This window comes from Microtus pennsylvanicus, chromosome 19 (genome assembly GCF_037038515.1).
Source record: "Microtus pennsylvanicus isolate mMicPen1 chromosome 19, mMicPen1.hap1, whole genome shotgun sequence".
Classification (NCBI taxonomy): domain Eukaryota; kingdom Metazoa; phylum Chordata; class Mammalia; order Rodentia; family Cricetidae; genus Microtus; species Microtus pennsylvanicus.
The window spans coordinates 17,213,149-17,232,656 of NC_134597.1; the positions used below are offsets into that span (position 1 = coordinate 17,213,149).

Here is a 19,508-nt window from a genome sequence, read left to right on the forward strand (position 1 = left end):
CAGCTCTACCTTGGGTGCTGGTCTTGAACCTTCACACTCAGAAGTATGGCTTCAGGATCTTGCAGGGAAACACCAACGGTTCCTAAAATTGCCCTACTTATGAAACCCCAGATTTTCTATTCAAATGGTCTGAGTCCAGTTGGAAACTAGAGTGAAGATCTTTCAAAGAGAGTTTGTGTTTAGCATTGTGAAGATGGGGACCTGCTCCTTAGGGTTCGATGGGACAGAGAGAGCCACACAGGCTGCTCAGAACCTAAGGAGGCCCAGAAAAGGCTTGTTCGTACTGTAGTGAGCAGTGAACTCAAGTCCAATAGCAGTGACTCATACTCTGGGGTGACATGGTTAGATGGATAAGTATACACATTTCATTTGGGGGGAGCCATGATCCATATAGTTAAGTAATGCTGATTAATGAAAGATAAAATATATCAAACTCAATATATACTGAGACTACTGAAATGAAAGGAAGTCAACCTTCACCCCCAACCCTGTTAAATAAATAAGAAAATTAGGGGGTTTTTTTTCATTAAAAATATGTAGTCAGATGAAGTTAAACAGTCTTACAAATCTAAAACATGTCCTGATACCTGTTGAAAAAAAGCACAAAACTGTTGAGTTTTTTCATAAAGGTGAAAAATATATAGTAGAATATAATCATCATTAAGAAATATTGCATTATGATTTGCTTTTATTATAATTAAAATGGTTGAAAGCAGATGAAAAGGCGCGGCTCCTGGGAAGCCGCAGACAGTGTCCCATGGACAGCATTTGGAGATGCTCTCCGCCTGGACCTTTCCACTCCTGCCGCAGCTTTCAGAAAAGCAAGTCTAGCCGCAGTGCATCGTGTGTCGGTTATGTCCCACATGTTGGTTTTTTTGACGGTTACACGGACTCAGGTGTTTGAGAGAATAGATATTACTATAACTCGGAACCGTTATGAGCAAAGAACATGAAAACTAGATGTGAGGAAATGATTACATAGGAACAAGAACAGAACAATTGGTCCATATAAAAAATTTCCAAACTCTTTTGTAGTCGATATTCATAAGGAAAAATAATTGAGGAGAATTTAATGTAATCCTGGGAATTTTCACTTTGATAGTACAGAAAATTAGTAAGGGTAAGTAACTCTGTAACAGCTAAGCTTTTAAGAGTATTAACTTTAAATTATAGGAATTGAGTACATTTATAGACATCATGTGATTTCTCTTGTAAATAGAGTTCATGTACCCAACTATGGTTTTGCTTTTACCCCTATTAATACCTAGCAAGTTTCTGATGATAAAAATGAACTTGTGACAGTCGATACTGAAGAAAAAATCAAAATATGATGAATATTAAATATCAATTCAGCTATGCCATGGAATTGTTCAAAAATATGCCTTTACTGTATAAAGACTTAAACCTGGAGCACAAGCAACATCAAGGTGGAGCACAAACTGCCAATGGAGTAAAGTTTCATAACAGCCTGGATAATATCAGGACATCATTGAAACAATGCCCCAAACTCTCTCTGCTGCTGTGTTTATCTTTATCATAATAAACCCAACACTTGGCTGAAGACTGAGAAATAGCTATCAACTCCCAGTTATTGGTTTGTGTGCTAGATTCCTTTCTGTACACCAAGAACCAGGTTTTAATCTTTCCCAGGCAAGCACTCAACCACTGAGCTACATCACCGGACTCTTAGCCTATTCTAGCACTTGCTAATAGGTCTTTTTTTAGCAACAGTAAAACTGTGTTGATTCTAATTGTTTGGGAAAATAAAAAGCAGACTTGAATGAATCACTTACTGATTCTCTACAATAGCGTAAATGGTATTAGCTGAGTTTCCCTGGAGAACATACAAAGGAATCTTTCTGCCCACTTCTCCGTGGTGCCAGCCCATGCTGAAGCTTGCTGATAAAACGTTCTCGCTCTTACCTGGTGCAGGAGCCTGCATTTAATAAGTACAAGTGCTCTTAATCAAAAGAACTTCGGGAAAGAATCCTGCCAGAGTCTCTGTCACCCCTCAGTTCTCCTCCTGGCGGCTCCAAAGATGCCCTGGTGGCTTGTTTTTACATCAGTTTTAGCACTGCCGTGTCCTCTTTCTCCTTCTCAGCCTTGGTGGGAGTTGGGCTGGGCTTGGGGAAGACAATTTGAGGAGAAGATAGAAATCAATGTCATATGCCAGTTTTTAGTGCTATGTTATGGGTTGATAACTAGTGTTGAAAACTAAAATGTGGCATTTTTATTTTGAGATATTTTCAAACCTAGTGATTTTTCACTTTTTTAAAAACTCTCTATCTACTCAAAGATAAGCTTATAAGGTTGCAAGAGTTAATTGAACACTGTTAATAATATTGTTTTTAATTTTGTAGAGCTTGATCTATTTCCTGAGCTAATTGGATCTGAAGAAATCATCAAGGTATTATAGCCATTTTTACATTCAATTTTTTAAAAGTTTATAAACCTATCTAGAATTAATTCTTGGATTTTAGATACTGTTGTATGATTCACTGTTAGAATAGTTGCTCAGTATATGTAATTTTTGAAAAACCTGGAAGATACTTTGATTAGTTTAACACCCAAAAATGATTATAATGAAAAACTAATCCGTTTTACAAATAATTTTAGCTATAGGTTTCAGCTAGATTGGATCTTTGTAGCTACCTATTTTTTCTAGTAATGTTTTTATAGTTTTTAAAATTGCTACAGTTTATAAATAACCAATGGCAAACTAATAATAAATATGAACCAGGTTATAAATAGAATATTTTTTGTATTTGAGCTATTCATATAAAAAGTATGTTTCCAGCACAATGTCCTCTGAATAAATAAACATTTGAGAATATCACCAAATTTAAATTTATCTTACTTTTTGACATGAGAGAAAACAATTGTTGCATAAATGTATATTTCAACCTAACCACAAATGTATTGTTCATCATAACTGAAACTATATTTTCAAACCAAGCACTCAAAATGATATAAACATGTGCATATGTACAAATTGTGTAGGAACAGAGAAAATTATAATTATTACCATTACCTAGTAATGAATTGAAATCAGGCTATCATTTTACAGAAATAATTGCCTCAATGATTTATATATCTATCATTAACCTTTCTTACAATGGATTGTCTTACCCAAATACTTATTCTACTTTATAACAAGAATTCACGAAATTCATCTAGGGTTAGCTTTTTGTGTGTGACTACATATTCATTTTCACATATATACAAATAATGGATAAAATTAACAAAATCAAGTCAAAAGAATGAAAAATACTTTTTTTGCTATGCTGCCAAGTTAACTCTTTTTATCTGATAAACTGAAACAAGCCCTTGTTCTAGTAATTTAGCAAATATTATTTGTGTTCCATTTTGTATGAAATGTAGTATACAATTATTTTTCATTATAGTAGCCATGATTACAATTCCCTATTTTTTTTTTACTAGTAATTAGTATTGACACTACAGAGGCCTCGGGAGATGCATATGAAGTTGTTTGAAATCTTCCAATGTTAATTACTAGCAAGTTTCTATACAAAACTACTGTGTTTTGCTTATTATAGCATTTAGTTGTGTGACGAGGCTATAAATTCTAGCAGTGTAAGGTTTGAGATCCTAAAGGAGACTGAATATAATACATATTTCATATGTAGCGTGTTATTTAAGGCTCACCAGCTACATGTACTACAAAGAAGCAGATCTTCTCATTAGAGAAGTAAGCTGCAGTGTTTGCGAACTACACCTCCACAGTCTATCTTTAACTATAGTTAAAGGTTCCTCTACAGGAAAAGGGAAAATAACCCAGCGTATCTATTCAGATTCCAACAAGAAACAGATATCACAGACAAGTGTATTCAGTGAGATTGATTAAAAAAAAAAACGATTCAAAGGTGTGTTTGAGAATGTCAATGGATGTCAAGAGGTAGGTTTGTACACTTGGAGCTACAGCTATCAGAGACTGCTATATACCTACACCTGAAAGTCAAGGAAAAGATGTAGAGACTGTCTTCCAGCAGATGCTGGGACCCCTGTGGAAAGACAGGGCCATCCTGTCATGGAAACATAAACTACGAAGTTCCTGGACAATATTCTCACTCTCCTTCTTCCTACTTCCTAGCACAGCAGAGTGGAGAATTGTGGGAATCAGGAATTAAAAGGGGAGAATACATAGTTCACAGAGAAATATATGTGAGTAGACTCAGTAAAACTTTTAAAAAAATCATCATTTTCTTGTCAGGAAGGTTTGTGTTCTGTCAGAAAAACAAAGGATATTCAGTATTTGTGGGATTTCCCATGGCAATAGCATCCAAAGAAGCAGCAATCCATTTTATAATGTAAAAAACAACACAGTTTGCATTGCTATGGGAAAGGAGTCGGCTACCACCACATACATGGGACTTTAAGCATTAGGTCCAGGTACCATGATTAGCCAACTTAACTTTACAAATCAGTATATTTCAGCTTATAGAAATTAACTATCAATGTATATGGTCAGGCCCGAACAGCTACATTTAATAGTGTGTTTTCCTGCAGTATGACTTTGAGGTGGGTTGAAAATACCACTCACCTTACGCACTGTTTATTGTTTATTTCCCAATACCTTCTACTCTTCCGTTCCATGCCTGAGTGAACGAGAGAGGCTGAGAAGGGTGTGGGTTGTATCCATGATAGTTTTTAAGTCCTGAGTATCAAAATGAGAAGTAGATCCTCTCCAGGTGGAAAAGCATCACTGTGGAAAAGACACCTCTGCATGATCAGAGCTTTAAAGCTTCAGATTCAGAAGGGAAAAGTTGAGAAAACAGGTATGGTAACACAGAAGCAAGAATAGAAATTACAATTCTATGAGAACTTACAAGAAGAGTGTTGATTAAAATATTTGCAATCATATATATATATATATATATATATTAGAGCATGAAAAATATATTCTCGAAATGGTGGCACAGATGTTATAACCTCACAGAATCTACAGAACGTAGCAAAGCTTGGAGAATGGTCGATCATTTCCCTCAGATTCTAAGAGATATTTTATTTGAAAGTCATAAAATTTTAAATCTGCTAGAAAAGAAATCACATGAAGTATATGTACATGATGGGTGTAAAGCTTTTCCCCCAAAATATGCTTTGGGAAAAAATAGGTGAGTCCCACCAGGCTCCATTAAATTGCTTTGGAAATCCTCATGGTTAATGGTAGGGTATGGTAAAGTAGATTAGTGGAGAACATAAGCAAAGATGAATATTAGTGTGGGGCCCATAGAAATTATTAGGCCATGTATAGCAATACATGATTTATCTTTTGGGAGATTCGGTTCAGAAGGGGAAAGAAAAGTAAAATGATAATTGAGGTTAAATTTGAGATTTTCTTTTATCTCCTTTTTCAACAGAAGAAACCTAAATTCACTTAAACTGGTTAGAATAATCTGAGGATTTGAGAAAATGAAGAAAACTCAACTGTGTTCAGTTTGTAAAGAGACAATAGAAAGTCCGCTCCTACACAGATGTAGGAGTGAGCCTTTGGCGGAAAGCCTAGCAATTACGTAGAGACAGTAGAACAGTACAGGTAGGGGTGACTGCACTGAGCGGTGTTTTCAGTGTTGGGAACATATGTGATTTTTTTCTCCTTGTTTTCCTTGGAAAATGAACAAGAAGATCATCCACTAAGAATGAGAAAAAGAACAGGAAGTGGAAGGCTTGATCAGTGCTTAGTATTGGCCGTAGTCTGTAGTGACATCAGAGAGCTAGGCAGATTCTTGGACGTTTAATATTGAGGTGGAGGGCAGAACTTCGATCCCACTAAGCTGAACACTGGTGCTCAGCAAAACTGGGTCAGATTATAAAGCAAATATTTTTTTGCAGTATTATTTTGTTCCCTTATTATGCAGCATTAAAATGAAGGCAGTCGTAACTAAAGTGGCTTCATTTAGTTTAATTGCTTTCCCTAGTGAATATAAAATAAACGGAATACAATAAATGTGTGTAAAATAAATCCAAAAGATAAATAGAAGGATAGGATAGAATAGAATAGAATAGAATAGAATAGAATAGAATAGAATAGAATAGAATAGAATAGAATAGAATAGAATAGAATAGAATAGAATAGAATAGAATAGGAGAATGGTGTCCTGTGAGGATCAGAAGTCACCAAGGTCCTACAAGTGTAGAATCATAGTGTAATGTGTAAGATATTTAACTTTCTTCTCTAATGTCTTAATGCTCCTTTAAAATTTGTTCTCCTTTCACAGGAGGAAGAATATGGAAAAGATAATGAAGAAAACACTGGCTTAAATCCCAGTAGAGACAGTGCCACAAATCAAATAAGGAAAAAGGAACCCCAGGTTACTACCACAACTCACTACAATCACATAGGGACTAAATATAACGAAGCAAAGACTAACAGATCTCCGACAAGAGGAAGTGAATTCTCTGCAAAGAGTGATGTTCTCCACACATCTCTGAATTCAACTTCCCAACAAGTTGCTGAATCAGATACAGAAGAAGACATGTCTTTGCCTTCTCAGACTGGAACTAAGCTGCCACGGCAAGGTGTGGAAAGTACTTCAGCCCCCTTAAATGATGGATCTAAAACTCTCTTTGTCTTCCCACAGATGAACTTGTCTGGGACTGCAGAATCTCTAAACATGGTTTCCATAACAGAGTACCAAGAGTTGTCCACTGACATCGGCGAGGAAGAAAACTTATTGACCGATTTCAGGCTTGATAGGGGAGACGATTCTTCAGGCTCCAGCCCTGCCACCTCTCCTGTCCCTTTTTTCTCAGATAATATATCCCATGGATATATATCTTCTTCAGAAATGCCTGATGCAATCACCTACAACGTTCTAAAGCCAGGATCTACAAGAAGTGCTTCAGAGGATTCAGCGGCGTCAGGCTCAGAAGAGTCACTGAAGGGTCCCTCTCCTGACGGGAGCGTGTGGTTTCCTGGTTCCACAGATCTAACCACTCAGCCTGAGACTGGATCTGGCAGAGGGAGCTTCCTCCAGGTTAACTCCACAGACCTACGTGTTGATGAATCTGGGGAGACAACGGAGTCGTTTTCTCCGGGTGCCACGGTGTCACAGGGCCCTTCAGTCACAGATACGGAAATGCCACATTATTCTACCTTTGCCTACCTCCCAACCGAAGTCACACCGCATGCTTTCACGCCGTCCTCCAGACCACTTGATTTGGCTCCTACTCTCAACGTACTCCACTCACAGACAACTCAACCCGTATACAATGGTGAGACACCTCTTCAACCTTCCTACAGTAGTGAAGTCTTTCCTCTAGTCACCCCTTTGTTGCTTGACAATCAGACCCTCAACACTACCCCCGCTGCTTCGAGTAGTGATTCGGCCTTGCATGCTACGCCTGTATTTCCCAGTGTTGGTGTGTCGTTTGAATCCACCCTGTCTTCCTATGGCGGTGCATCTTTGCCCCCATTTTCCTCTGCTTCCTTCAGTAGTGAACTGTTTCACCACCTGCATACGGTTTCTCACACCCTTCCACAAGTTCCTTCAGCTGCTGAGAGGGACACGCTGTCTTTGCATGCTTCTCTGCTGGTGGCTGGGGGTGATGTGTTGCTAGAGCCCAGCCTTGGTCAGTACTCTGCTGTGGTGTCGCATCAGGCCACGGCTCACGCTGCTGCTTCAGAGACGCTGGAATTTGGTAGTGCATCCGCTGTCCTTTATAAAGCATCTATGGTTTCTCAAATCGAGTCACCCAGCAGCGATGTCTTTATGCATGCTTATTCTTCAGGGCCTGAAGCTTCCCATGCCTTTGAGGGCTCCCGCCACGAGCTCACTGTTTCTTCCAGTTCTGAAATACCCACGTATGAGTCTGTCGGTGTAGCCGATCAGGGGCCCTTACGTATCAGTCCTAGCCATACCCTAATGCCTGGGTCCTCACTTGTTACTCCAACTGCATCACTACTGCAGTCTCCTACTGCCTTCTCTGGTGATGAGGAGTGGTCTGGAGCATCCTCCGATAGTGAATTGCTTTTACCTGACACAGAGGGGCTGAGAGCTCTTAACATTTCTTCACCTGTTTCTGTAGCTGAATTTACATACACGACATCTGTGTTTGGTGATGATGTTAAGCCGCTGTCTAGAAGTGAAGTGATGTCTGGGAATGAGACTGAACTGAAAGTGTCTTCTGTCCGTGAGATGGGGTACCATTCTGAAAGCACAGGCATGCCAAAGATGTCTGCTGTTGTAGATAAGTGGGATACAGCTTTCCAAGAAACCTCCGTTCCTACTTCTAGCATAAATGGCATGCTGCCAGAGTCTCTTGCTTATCCCCTCACTAAGGTTTTTGATCAGGAGATTAGTCACGTTCCAGAAAATCACTTCCCAGTTCACCCTGCACACACTGCATCTCAAGCACTTGGTGATACTTGGCTTAAACCCACGCTTAGCGCAGACACAGAGCCAGCCTTCTCTGACCCTGCTCCCAGTGAAGTATTACATCCTTCAACACAGCCCTCGCTCTCTGAGGCCGCGTCTCCTTTTAATACTGAAGCGTTGCTGCAACCTCCCTTTCAGGCTTCTGATGTTGACACGTTGCTTAAAACTGCTCTTCCATCTGTGCCTAGTGCTCCAGCGTTGGCTGAAACCGCCAAGGTTGAACAAAGCAGCTCTTCCATGGGGCATCCCATGGCATCAGAGTCTGCTTGGAGCGGAAGCACGCTGCACTTTGCCTCTGCGCCCGTCCTTGATGTGTCACCTTCTAATACGCACTCCACTTCACTTCGAGGTTTAACAGTTCCCTACACACGTGAGAAATACTCTGAACAAGGTTTGCGTAAGAGCGCAAGTCCCCAGCAAGTGCTGTCGTCTTTGTACAGTAACTATGAGCTGTTCCATACTGCACATCCGGACAGTAGCCAGGCCTTTCCTCCGCAGGAGGGGCGTGCATTTGCTACTCCTGTTATTTCGATTGATGGGCCACAAAATACACTTCTAAACAGGCTTGTGTATTCTGAGGAAGTTTCCATGCTCACTGAAACTTCTAGTACTGATAAGGTACTTGCTGGCCTACCAACGCTTGTTTCTGATGTCCTTGTGTCTACTGACCATTCTGTTCCATTAGGAAGTGGGTCCATTTCCATTTCAACTGCTTCCCCCAGCAGAGATGTCACTGTGGCCACAGCCAAGTTGCATCTTCCTTCTAAATCCACTTCTAAACTGACTCCTAGTGCCAGCTCGGATGCTGATTTAGTGGGAGGTGAAGATGGCGATGACTATGATGGTGATTATGATGACATAGATAGTGATCGCTTTCCCATAAATAAGTGTATGTCATGCTCACCCTATAGAGAATCACAAGAAAGGGTAATGAACGACACAGACATCCAGGAAAATAGTCCTGTGGATCAGAGTGGCCCAATTTCCCATTTGCTATTGGAGACTCCTGAAGAAGAAAATGGAGGTGCAGGTGTAACTAGTGTGGACAAAAGTCCTGATAAATCACCACCAACAAGTATGCTCCCCCAGAAGAACAATGAGGGGAAAGAGGACAGTAACATTCCAATGGGAGGTGCTGTCCTTCCTCTCACCCCAGAATCTAAAGCCTGGAGAGTTTTGACAAGCGATGAAGAGAGTGGGTCAGGGCAAGGCACCTCAGATAGCCTCAGTGATAACGAGGCTCCCGCAGATTTCAGTTTTCCAGATGTTAACGAAAAGGATGCTGATGGTGTCCTGGAAACAGACGACACAGGCATAGCTCCTGGATCTCCACGGTCCTCCACACCATCTGTTAATAGTGGGCACTCAGAAGTATCCAACAGTTCAGAGGCAGGTTAGTTATGAGCAGAGAGATAGGTCGAGATGTGCTAATTTTCTTGCTATGAAAGTAAAATAGAAGAATCATGGAAGAAAAGATCGCCATCAGATCTTCACTTTTAATCAAAACACTCGACAAATCAATTTAAAGCTCCTAAGGACATCATTATACTTATATGAATATTCAACATATTTTGGCCCTTGATTTAATTATCTTCAACAATACAATTTTTATGTTTTGTTACTAATTCTTATCCTACAGGTTTCAATTGTGTGTAGAATCAATTATGTGTTCATAATACACCATTGGTACATTACAATGCAGTGTGCTGTGTTTAGACAATTTACATGTTCACATTTGTATCTTAAAATAACTTGTAAACTAATCCTTTTGGATTTAAGAATCTCAGTAATATGCTATAAGCACCTGTGCACCAATGGGAAGCAAGGAGACACTTCAAATGTCCTCCGTAGCTGGGAGAGCTTTTAAAAATAATCACAAGGTTTAATAGTTAAGCAAGATCTTTATAGACATATTGTTATAAAAGTATCTTTCTTTGAGTTTCTTTCTGTCGCCTAAAGAGGGCAGTATAAACCAGTGAAATACATTCTACTTTGTGTTTGTTAAAATATTTGTCATTCCTACTTAAATAATAGACATGAATATGCATAGTACATATAGATATTGTGTGACAAGATGTAAAAAAAAACCTGGAGCATTTTCTGTAGAGATGCATTTCATTGTTAATATATTTTATGCAAATTGGTTTGTTAGCCAGATGTTTCTTGGAGCAGATTGCAATATACCATACAGATGTGTGCTTTAAATGTCAATGGTAACAAAACTCAAGTTTAATTTCATTACGCATATGAATAACTAGGTAATTCCACAGACTTCATGATAAAAAATATAATTTGCTTTGATTAATTGATAAGGTATTTTTTTTTTTAATTTTCAGTAAAAGCATTTAAACCTTAGCAGGTCAAAAGATAATCTAATGTAATATTGGGTAGTAATTGCACAGAATTTAATGTTCAAAATTCAGAGTATAGAACCAATGTCATTAAAATATGTTTTCTTTTAGTTATTTTCATCATTCAAATGAGTTGTTTATTCTTTAGTATGGAAGCAAATAAGAATTTATATATTTACATAGGGAAGTTCCTTTCTCCCGTATTCTGACTCGATGTCCGTTTAACAGGGCTTTCAGCCTCAGTGTATGAACTGACGTGTGAGAGGGAGTGATGAGTCCATGGGTCATTGTAATCAGTAGTATTGTTAGCTATAGGCAAATTGTTATCATCCTCAATTATAGAGCTTGTTTTTCTTTTTACATCTCTAGATTTATTTTAAAGGCAAAGATCCTGAGTCAATCTATTTTTCTTCCTTGCAAGATTATACTCTTATGGAAAGGCCACTTAAACACATATATAATAAAGCACTACATCTAGAATTAGTGAAGGAAACCATTTCTCTTGGGCACACTAATAAGATTTATTTAGCTGTTAAGAATAAGCTCCCCAAAAAACAAAGACAAAGCAATATGAATATAACATCCATCATCATGAAATATTATTAATGAGGAGTTAAGATCAAATAAGACTGGGGGAAACTGGCATTTTTAAAACTGTATCTGTAAAACTAATGGAGAGTTTTTCATATCCAATTATTGAATATTCCCTAGTCTGAAACTTAGCATTTATGGTACTTAAGATGTAGAAAAATTTACATAATATTTCTTAATATAAATAGGGTCTGTGTATGTGTGTGTTGTGTGCAAACATGGACTAAAAGATACTTGATCTAGGTCACGTAAAGAGTCACTACAAAACTAACCCTGAAAATGTATTATTAGTGTCTCTCTTAGAAAATGCTTATATGAAAGAGAACAATAAAATATATATTATGCTTAAATTTTCACACCAAAGTTATATTGTTTTATTCTCAGCCCTTTAAAATGTCAATCTTATTGTTTATTGTTTAACTGAATTACTGTTAAGTAACCTATCTAATAAGTTCTATCAAAACACATATTTTAGTCTCAAATAAATGAAAATAAGACAACTAATTGTTACTCTCAGTAACACACAAAGCTGCTAGCCGACTGTCTGTATTTTCATAAGGTATGCCATCCTGTACAAAATGCTTAGGTTTCAATAATATGTAAATATAAAATTATTCTAATTCTCAATTACAGACTTAAAGATCAGATCTCCCCAAGAACTTAACACGGATGTTTATGGAGAACATAGATAGATAGATAGATAGATAGATAGATAGATAGATAGATAGATAGATAGATAGATAGATAGATGGATAGATGGTAGATAGTGTGTGTTTATAATGCAAGCATATAAATGTAATTGCATTTGTATTACATATTTTCAAGATACATAATTTTCATATACATCACACATAAGACCTGACATATTTCATGTGTGTATGTATATATGCTTAAGCTATATAATTGGCTATATACACATATATGTTCACACACATATATGTATATGTATGTATATGTTGTGTTTGTAGTATATATTACAGTGAATCTATGTGGTCATAGAATTTATGTAAGCTTCATTAACTTGCACTTTTTGTTCTTAAACTTGAACATGCACTCTATCCAAACAATCTAGTAGGGTTTCAGGGGGACCCCAACTTTACATTCTTAAAACATTGCAGGTGATGTTGTTGCTTTTATTCTAGGGGTTACAATTTAGAGATGATAGTATGAATGAGAATATAGCCACCCTTTGGAATCACTGGATACCAAAGGTTACAAAAAGGTCATTTCTTTTATTCCCCACAATCTCTTTCCATTCAGGTAATATTTATAATAAAAAACGTGTAAAGATAGCCATGGAAGAGGCAAAATGTCATTTTAAAAGTTATAAGGACATTTAAGTATATTGATCATCAGATTACTTATGTGTCTACATGAATCTCCACAGAGAACATAATGGCCAGCGCATATGGATGACCTAATTTAAATATTCAAAACTTTGGCTTTCTTACAGGAATATTAACCACAATACAAATAGGCTGGTCTATGATATTTTATCATTTATTTATATGGTTTTATAAATTTTTAGGTACGTCTTTGAATTTCACTTTTTTTTTCCAACAAGGATAGTTAATCTAAATGGTTATCAGATCCTGGAAAATATGGGTATCATTTGTTTTCTTTGGTACATTTTTCCATAGGAATGGATCCAAGTTCTTAAGCCTACGTTCTCAACGCTAGTTACGCAGGAAGCTGTTGTGCTAAACCAAATCTGGTTACACAGGAAGCTGTTGTGCTAACTCAGTTCTCCACAGTTAGACACGTAGTGGTATCATATGTGCATTTAAAGGAGCTTTGATCTTCCCAAAGTTTAAAGGGTATCACATATTTGAAATTAACTCTTCATATTTGTGGCCAGTGAAACATTTGGTATGCACCACGAATTGTATCATATGCTGGAAGTATGAAGACTTTGATGGGAACTTCAAGTTAGTGTTCTCAGCACCTGTTCATGACAGCAACCGGGGTCAGGTAGAGTTGAAACAGCGCTCACGAATAATTGTCTTGGCTTTCCACTGAATACCCTTCAAACCAGAGAATCGAAGCTCTTTACCAACATCCACAGTTCTGGAGTTCTTTTATTTGCTTATTTATTTATTTACTTACTTATTTTGACAATCTATAAAAAGTAACTTAGAACTTAGTTACAGTGATTTTTTTTTCAAAGATATTGTACCATAGAGTACCTGATTGGACATGAAAGTAGTGGCTCACCAATTTTTATATTAACTCAAGTTCTGTCTTCAGATGTTTTCAGTCCACAAGTGTATTTGAAAACAATTTCTTAAATACATGTTTTTTTAAGTTCACATTAAATAGAGAATTTATGGTTTTTGATAGAAAAACAGCAGACAAAAAATTTGAAAACAAACCTGATCAAAACCCATGATATGGATGCATGAAATTCTCAAATAATGAAACATATTTAAAGGACTTTTGAAAATAACACAAAATCAACCTATGTTTAAAATAGAATGTTTGCTTGGTTGAAAAGTAATTATCTATTTTTCTTAATTGTTTACCAAAATACAAGGTTGATACATACATAGAATTAGTTCTAGAACATTAAGGTCACATACAGTGATTTAGTAACACTGTGATTCCCTAACCTTTAACAGTAATTTTCTTATATTCATATTTCAGTTATACATTGAGCAATTTTTTTTCCAACCAGTGTTGGTTCCAGGTCCTGCTATAACCACCCTAACTCTGATGATTTATATATTTTTTAATAGCTCTAATATCTTACCTTAATGTTTAAGCTTAAGTTTACCTAAACTGATGTCTAAACAACCTTTGCATCATAGAGTCAGAGCTGTAAAGGTAAGTAGAAACAATTCAGGCTGTACTTAACCAGCTAGAAAATACCATGACTCTTCCATCTTAAATCTCAACTCTCTCAATTTTCTCCGACTACAGAGGCCAGTAATAGTAGCCATGAGTCTCGTATTGGTCTAGCTGAGGGGTTGGAATCTGAGAAGAAGGCCGTTATCCCCCTTGTGATTGTGTCAGCACTGACTTTTATCTGTCTAGTGGTTCTCGTTGGTATTCTCATCTACTGGAGGTAAGTTGAGTGTTTTGGAAATTTGCGTTATTAGAGCTCAGATTTCTGCCTATATTTAATCTGAAAGATCTCCAAATCTATTCAGAATTCCCTTTACATTAAAGCTGTTATTAATGTATTCACCTGTGAAGAAGGTAAACTTATAAATCTAAAGGTTGACGTTTTCTGTGCTTAAAGAATTAAAGGCAAATGGTAGAACCATGACCTTAGTTGATGTCTATTAAGGTGTCTCGACAGCTGTACTTTTATATTAACCAAGTTAACATTCTGACATCATCATAGCATTTACCACTGATAATCAGCTTTTTATCAACTGTTATAAATACAAGAGTTATTACTTAGGGAAAACAATTTTATATGAATAAATATTTTATGGGTTTTTCTATGATGTATATCACTGTGTACGGTAATGGAAGATGATAGCCTATACACAAAAGCAAAACTGAGCAACAAAAATATAAAAATATGATAAATGGCTATAAAGAATAGTGGAAGGACCCTTGCCACTTCGGTTTAATATGTCAAAGATGATATTGAAGACAATTTCTTTCTAGTACATGTTATCCTTTGACTATGATTGTTTTGCTTGCTTTAAAAGAGAACATGCTGTTAACTGGGTTTTTCATTTCTTTTTTTTTGCAAATTCACCAAATATTAGGAGTTTGCACTTGGAGACAGAGAGGGGCCATGTTTTAATGTTGTCTAACTTAAGATACTAATTGAGTTCCGGATCTCAAGAATTCATTAGTGTCATATTGGTCGAGAAGTTTCCTCTTTATCATTCAGACTAAGTTTGGGAAGAATTAACAAAGCCAAAAAGATATATTAAAATATATTTGATCCTTTCTTTCATTGTGTATATACCATTAATAACCACCTAGTCATTTAAAGACACTTTTGTGAAGATCTAGCACCCAACTGCTTTTGTTACCATTTTCCCTGTATCCTACTGTCTAAAATGAATTATTTATTAATTCAAATGTTCATTAAACGCACAGGAATTTAATATGCCCATTTTAAGCATGTGATCTATCTATATTAAACATTATTTTCTGTGCTATAAAAAAGAAGGAAAGGCATTTAAAACTTTTTATAATTGGCTTTGAATTTGAAATATGCCCTCATACTCTTCGCTGATCCTTCAAAACTTTTCCAGGACCAGGGTAGTTACCTGTTAATAAGCTCCTCTCTTGTACCAAGCAGAGCAGACAGCTAATTCATGAATTTATTAAAGACACAACACGTCAGTAAAACCATTTCTTGGAAAATAAGAACTTGATGATGCTGATGATAGGAGAATTTCTGTCTACAAGCCAAGAAAGGACGGCTCACATTATTAGGATCCCATTTAGCCACTAGCAAGATGCAGAGGCAGCTTTCTTCTGTCCGTGCCCACGTGGTGACTGTCACCTTCTATAGATTCTGTAGCATAGAAGATGCCGTGGTTGCCAGCCTCTGAGTATCACATGCTCACATACATGTTCTTCAGCCAGCGTTGGTTGGATTTTCCTGACTTGTTGTTCAAAGTTTTGGACACATTTTTCTATTCAGTTTCTTCACTTTTTATTTCTGTCTAATCTGATTTTCCCTACAAAATGAAACATTTAAATGAACGAGAATTTGTTTTACATAAATTTAACAAAACATGGAAGACATGACAAGATGGATTTCTTATTAAATAATGCTAATGTTAAGCTCTAATAAAATGGCAGGCGATTTATGCTTAAATGAAATAGCTAGAATAAGTTTCATAATTTCTATTATTTGTTCTAAGCTATGTTGTGCAAATTTAAAATTCATTGTGTTTAATATGGTCAGATACTTCATGAAAAACTAAAATCCAAGTGTCTTAACTTTTGTTAGTATGGATTATCCCATATATATCGTCAGGAAAATCAGATTAAATTGTTAAGACCAGTTGATCCTCAGTAGTAAGACGTTTCTCTTTTCCTCACAAACACTATTTCATGTACCTTGAATAGAGGATGCAGTTAAAAGATCAAAACGCATGCATTTTGTCTAGTAAATATACTGACAAAAAATGCCACTCTTTGCTAACCCCCTTCAGAATGTGTTAAACAATGTTAGATATCTGTCTTACACATGTCTGTATGAAATTAACTCACTAGAAAAAATAGCTTCTAGATTGATTTTAAAAAACTAGGGTTGTGGGGAATTGTGCCTAATCACAATAGTCTCTTGTTCAAGGTTTGTGGGAATTATTCAAACTCCAATGTAAACATATTTATTAATAACATACTTCATCAGCCAAGATAAGTGCATTGTAGGTGTTTGTGACAGTCATGGCTCATGGGAAGGGAGAAAACACTAAGGCAGGGGAAGCAGTTCAGGTTGAGGAGAGCGCTATAAAGAACATTCTGAAGAAAACTCGGTGCAGTGAAACAGGAGAGAAAGGGCAGGCGCAGTGCAGGCCACATCCACTCACCTGCTTCTCTACAGTATCTCAGGGCCTTCCTTTTCAGGAAAAGAAGAGCCTTCTGGAGTTGATGTCAAGTTAAAGAAATAATTTGCTTTCTAGAATAAAAAAAAAATCTAAGGCAAGAAAAAAACTAATATGTGTAGTACTCACAGTCCTTATGAGTTTTTCCAAATGTTTATGTTTAAACTTAAAAAAAAAAACCAGCTGGCACTTTCATGAGATAAAGCTAATGGATCATAAAAGCCATCTGTTTGGCGTGGGCAGTGCAATGCATTCTGTGCTCTGCAGACTTTCCCTGGTGACTAATAGTGCTGATTAGTTATTTTCCTTGTCCTTACTCAGCAATTTCCTATCGTTAGAGAACTGTGTGCTCAAATCCTTTTCAGCTTACTTTTAATTAGGTTATTTGCTTTTTGTTTTATTTTACTGAGTGTCTGTGTGCATGCGTACATGTGTGTTATGCATGCATGTGTGCATGCATATTTGCATGTGTGTGTGCATGTATTTGTCTGGGTATGGATACAAGTATCTATGCATATTATTCATGTGCATATTCATTCATCTTAGGTGTCTTCCTCAATCTCCCTCCATCAAATGTAGAGTCAGAATTGAACCCAGATCTCGCTGAAGCCAGGTCTTGCCCTTTCTGCTGTTATAACCGGTCAACTTGCTTTGTGGATTTCCATGTCTGCCTTCCAGTGTTTTAGGATGACATACAGTCTGCCATGCCTACATGGCTTTTGTGTGTATTTTAAATATATAAATTCCAGTCCGCATGCTAGTATGGATGTGCTTTATCAACTGAACTATCTCCACAGTCCACGGTTCTTATATCTGAATTGTAAGCATTTTTTTTATATGTACTACATATAATGTCAGTCACCATTATCCAATTTACAATTTTTTCTACTTTGTGTACAGACTTCTTATTTACAGAGTACTATCTTTTAACATATTATTGTTTGTATTTTCGTGAAGTCCCCTTTATTACTTTTTTTTCTGTCATTGCTTATGAGTTGCTGTTGCATCTAAAAAGGCAGCTCCTAACCTGGAGTCATAAGGACTTACCTTGTAAATTTTCTTCTAAGAATTTTGCAAAGATGAATGGCTCACACTCCCTGACTTCAAGTTTGTTTCAGAGCTGGAGTAATCAAGAGACTAGTTCTGGCATTAAAAATAATCACACAGTTCAAGGAAGTAGAACTGAGAGCCCAGAAATAATTTCTTATGTTTGTGATCAACAAATTTTAGACAAGAGTTCCAAGTTCTTCTTGGGAACAGAGAATATCATTTCAACAAATGTTATGAGGCTGTACGATTCCACAAGTTGGATCTTTTCCTCATAACACACACACAGACGCACACATACATATGCATACACACACAACTCAAAGAAGATCATAGAGGCTAGGAGATGGCTCACTGAATTCAATCCCTGGAATTAACGTTGGCGGAAGGAAGAACTGACTTCCATAATTTGTCATCTGCCCTCTACAAACATGTGCCCCCCGCCTACACACGCAAAATAAGGAAAAAAATGGAAAGGATTGTAGATAGACCTAAATGTGTGGGGGGGGGGTAAAATTTAAATGTTTTTCTAATATAATTTTTAGTAGAAAATTAACCTGAATGGCATCATGAGTCTTGTTCTTTGTCTAACTTACCCAAGTGCTTCCCTGTGCTTTCGTAGAGACACCGAGAGAAAACAGTTTAGCAGAAAGACAGAATAAATGGTAGATGGCAAAAATGGAATCCCTTCCTCAGGTTCACCTCTAATTTATTCGCTGGCCTTGGTTATGCCATTCTGACCTATGAATGTGTTTCTTCTGTTTTCCATTGGACAGTACCTGTAAGGGCATCTTTAAGTGTGCAGTGAGGCTTTCTCTAGGTGTCCTGTGAATGAACGAACTTTCTGAATGTTGTTTCGTATTTGTATGAGGACTCTAAGAGGGATATAATTACACATTTCCAGCTTTTAATTCCAAATACTGTGAAAGAAAGGTGTAAATTAAATAATCAGATTACCATTGATTGATGGGACCTATCTCTACAAGTTTAAAACAGTCATCACTTTTTTCAGCATGGTGGAGTGATAATTAGCAGGAGACACAGTTATCAACGCTTAGCACATAGACGTGAAGACATTAGCTACTTATTCGGAACAGATGGGCTATAGAGAGTTAGGCTTGTCATACATTAAGTAATATGCCTTGAAATTGTTTTCCAGATGTTTTAAGGTATAATTTACATGAGCCACACCATAGGATTTTAAGATGCAAAACTACTTCCACAGGGAAGATTTGTAGAGTCTTTTTTTTTTTAATTTTTTATTGAGAAAAAGAAAAAAAAGTTTCCGCCTCCTCCCAGCCTCCCATTTCCCTCCCCCTCCACCCACCCTTTTCCCCCTACCCCCAGTCCTCTCCCCCTCCCTCTCCAGTCCAAAGAGCAGTCAGGGTTCCCTGCCCTGTGGAAAGTCCAAGGTCCTCCCCCCTCCGTCCATGTCTAGGAAGGTGAACATCTTTTTTTTTTTTTTGAAAAAGGAAAACTACAAAATTTTTTAGAGCATTTAAAAAGAGTTAGACCATGAAAAATGCCAACATTATGTGTGGCAGAACGACTCATCACCAAAAGTAGAGTAGAACAGAAAATTTCATAGATACAGTTGT

The 19,508-nt window shown here is 37.0% G+C and overlaps 1 protein-coding gene across 4 annotated transcripts in view; it reads left to right on the top strand.

Annotated features, from left to right (window-relative positions):
• Ptprz1 (protein tyrosine phosphatase receptor type Z1) overlaps nt 1–19,508 on the top strand; it is a 171,788-nt gene that overhangs the window by 113,151 nt on the left and 39,129 nt on the right. For 2 of the 4 annotated variants that reach the window (XM_075953832.1, XM_075953831.1), the window contains exons 11-13: nt 2,361–2,407; nt 6,237–9,789; nt 14,258–14,402. In XM_075953832.1, the coding sequence (XP_075809947.1) occupies nt 2,361–2,407; nt 6,237–9,789; nt 14,258–14,402 (3,745 nt within the window). The remainder of the gene's footprint in view (nt 1–2,360; nt 2,408–6,236; nt 9,790–14,257; nt 14,403–19,508) is intronic. The other 2 variants (XM_075953833.1, XM_075953834.1) reach the window with 1 other exon arrangement.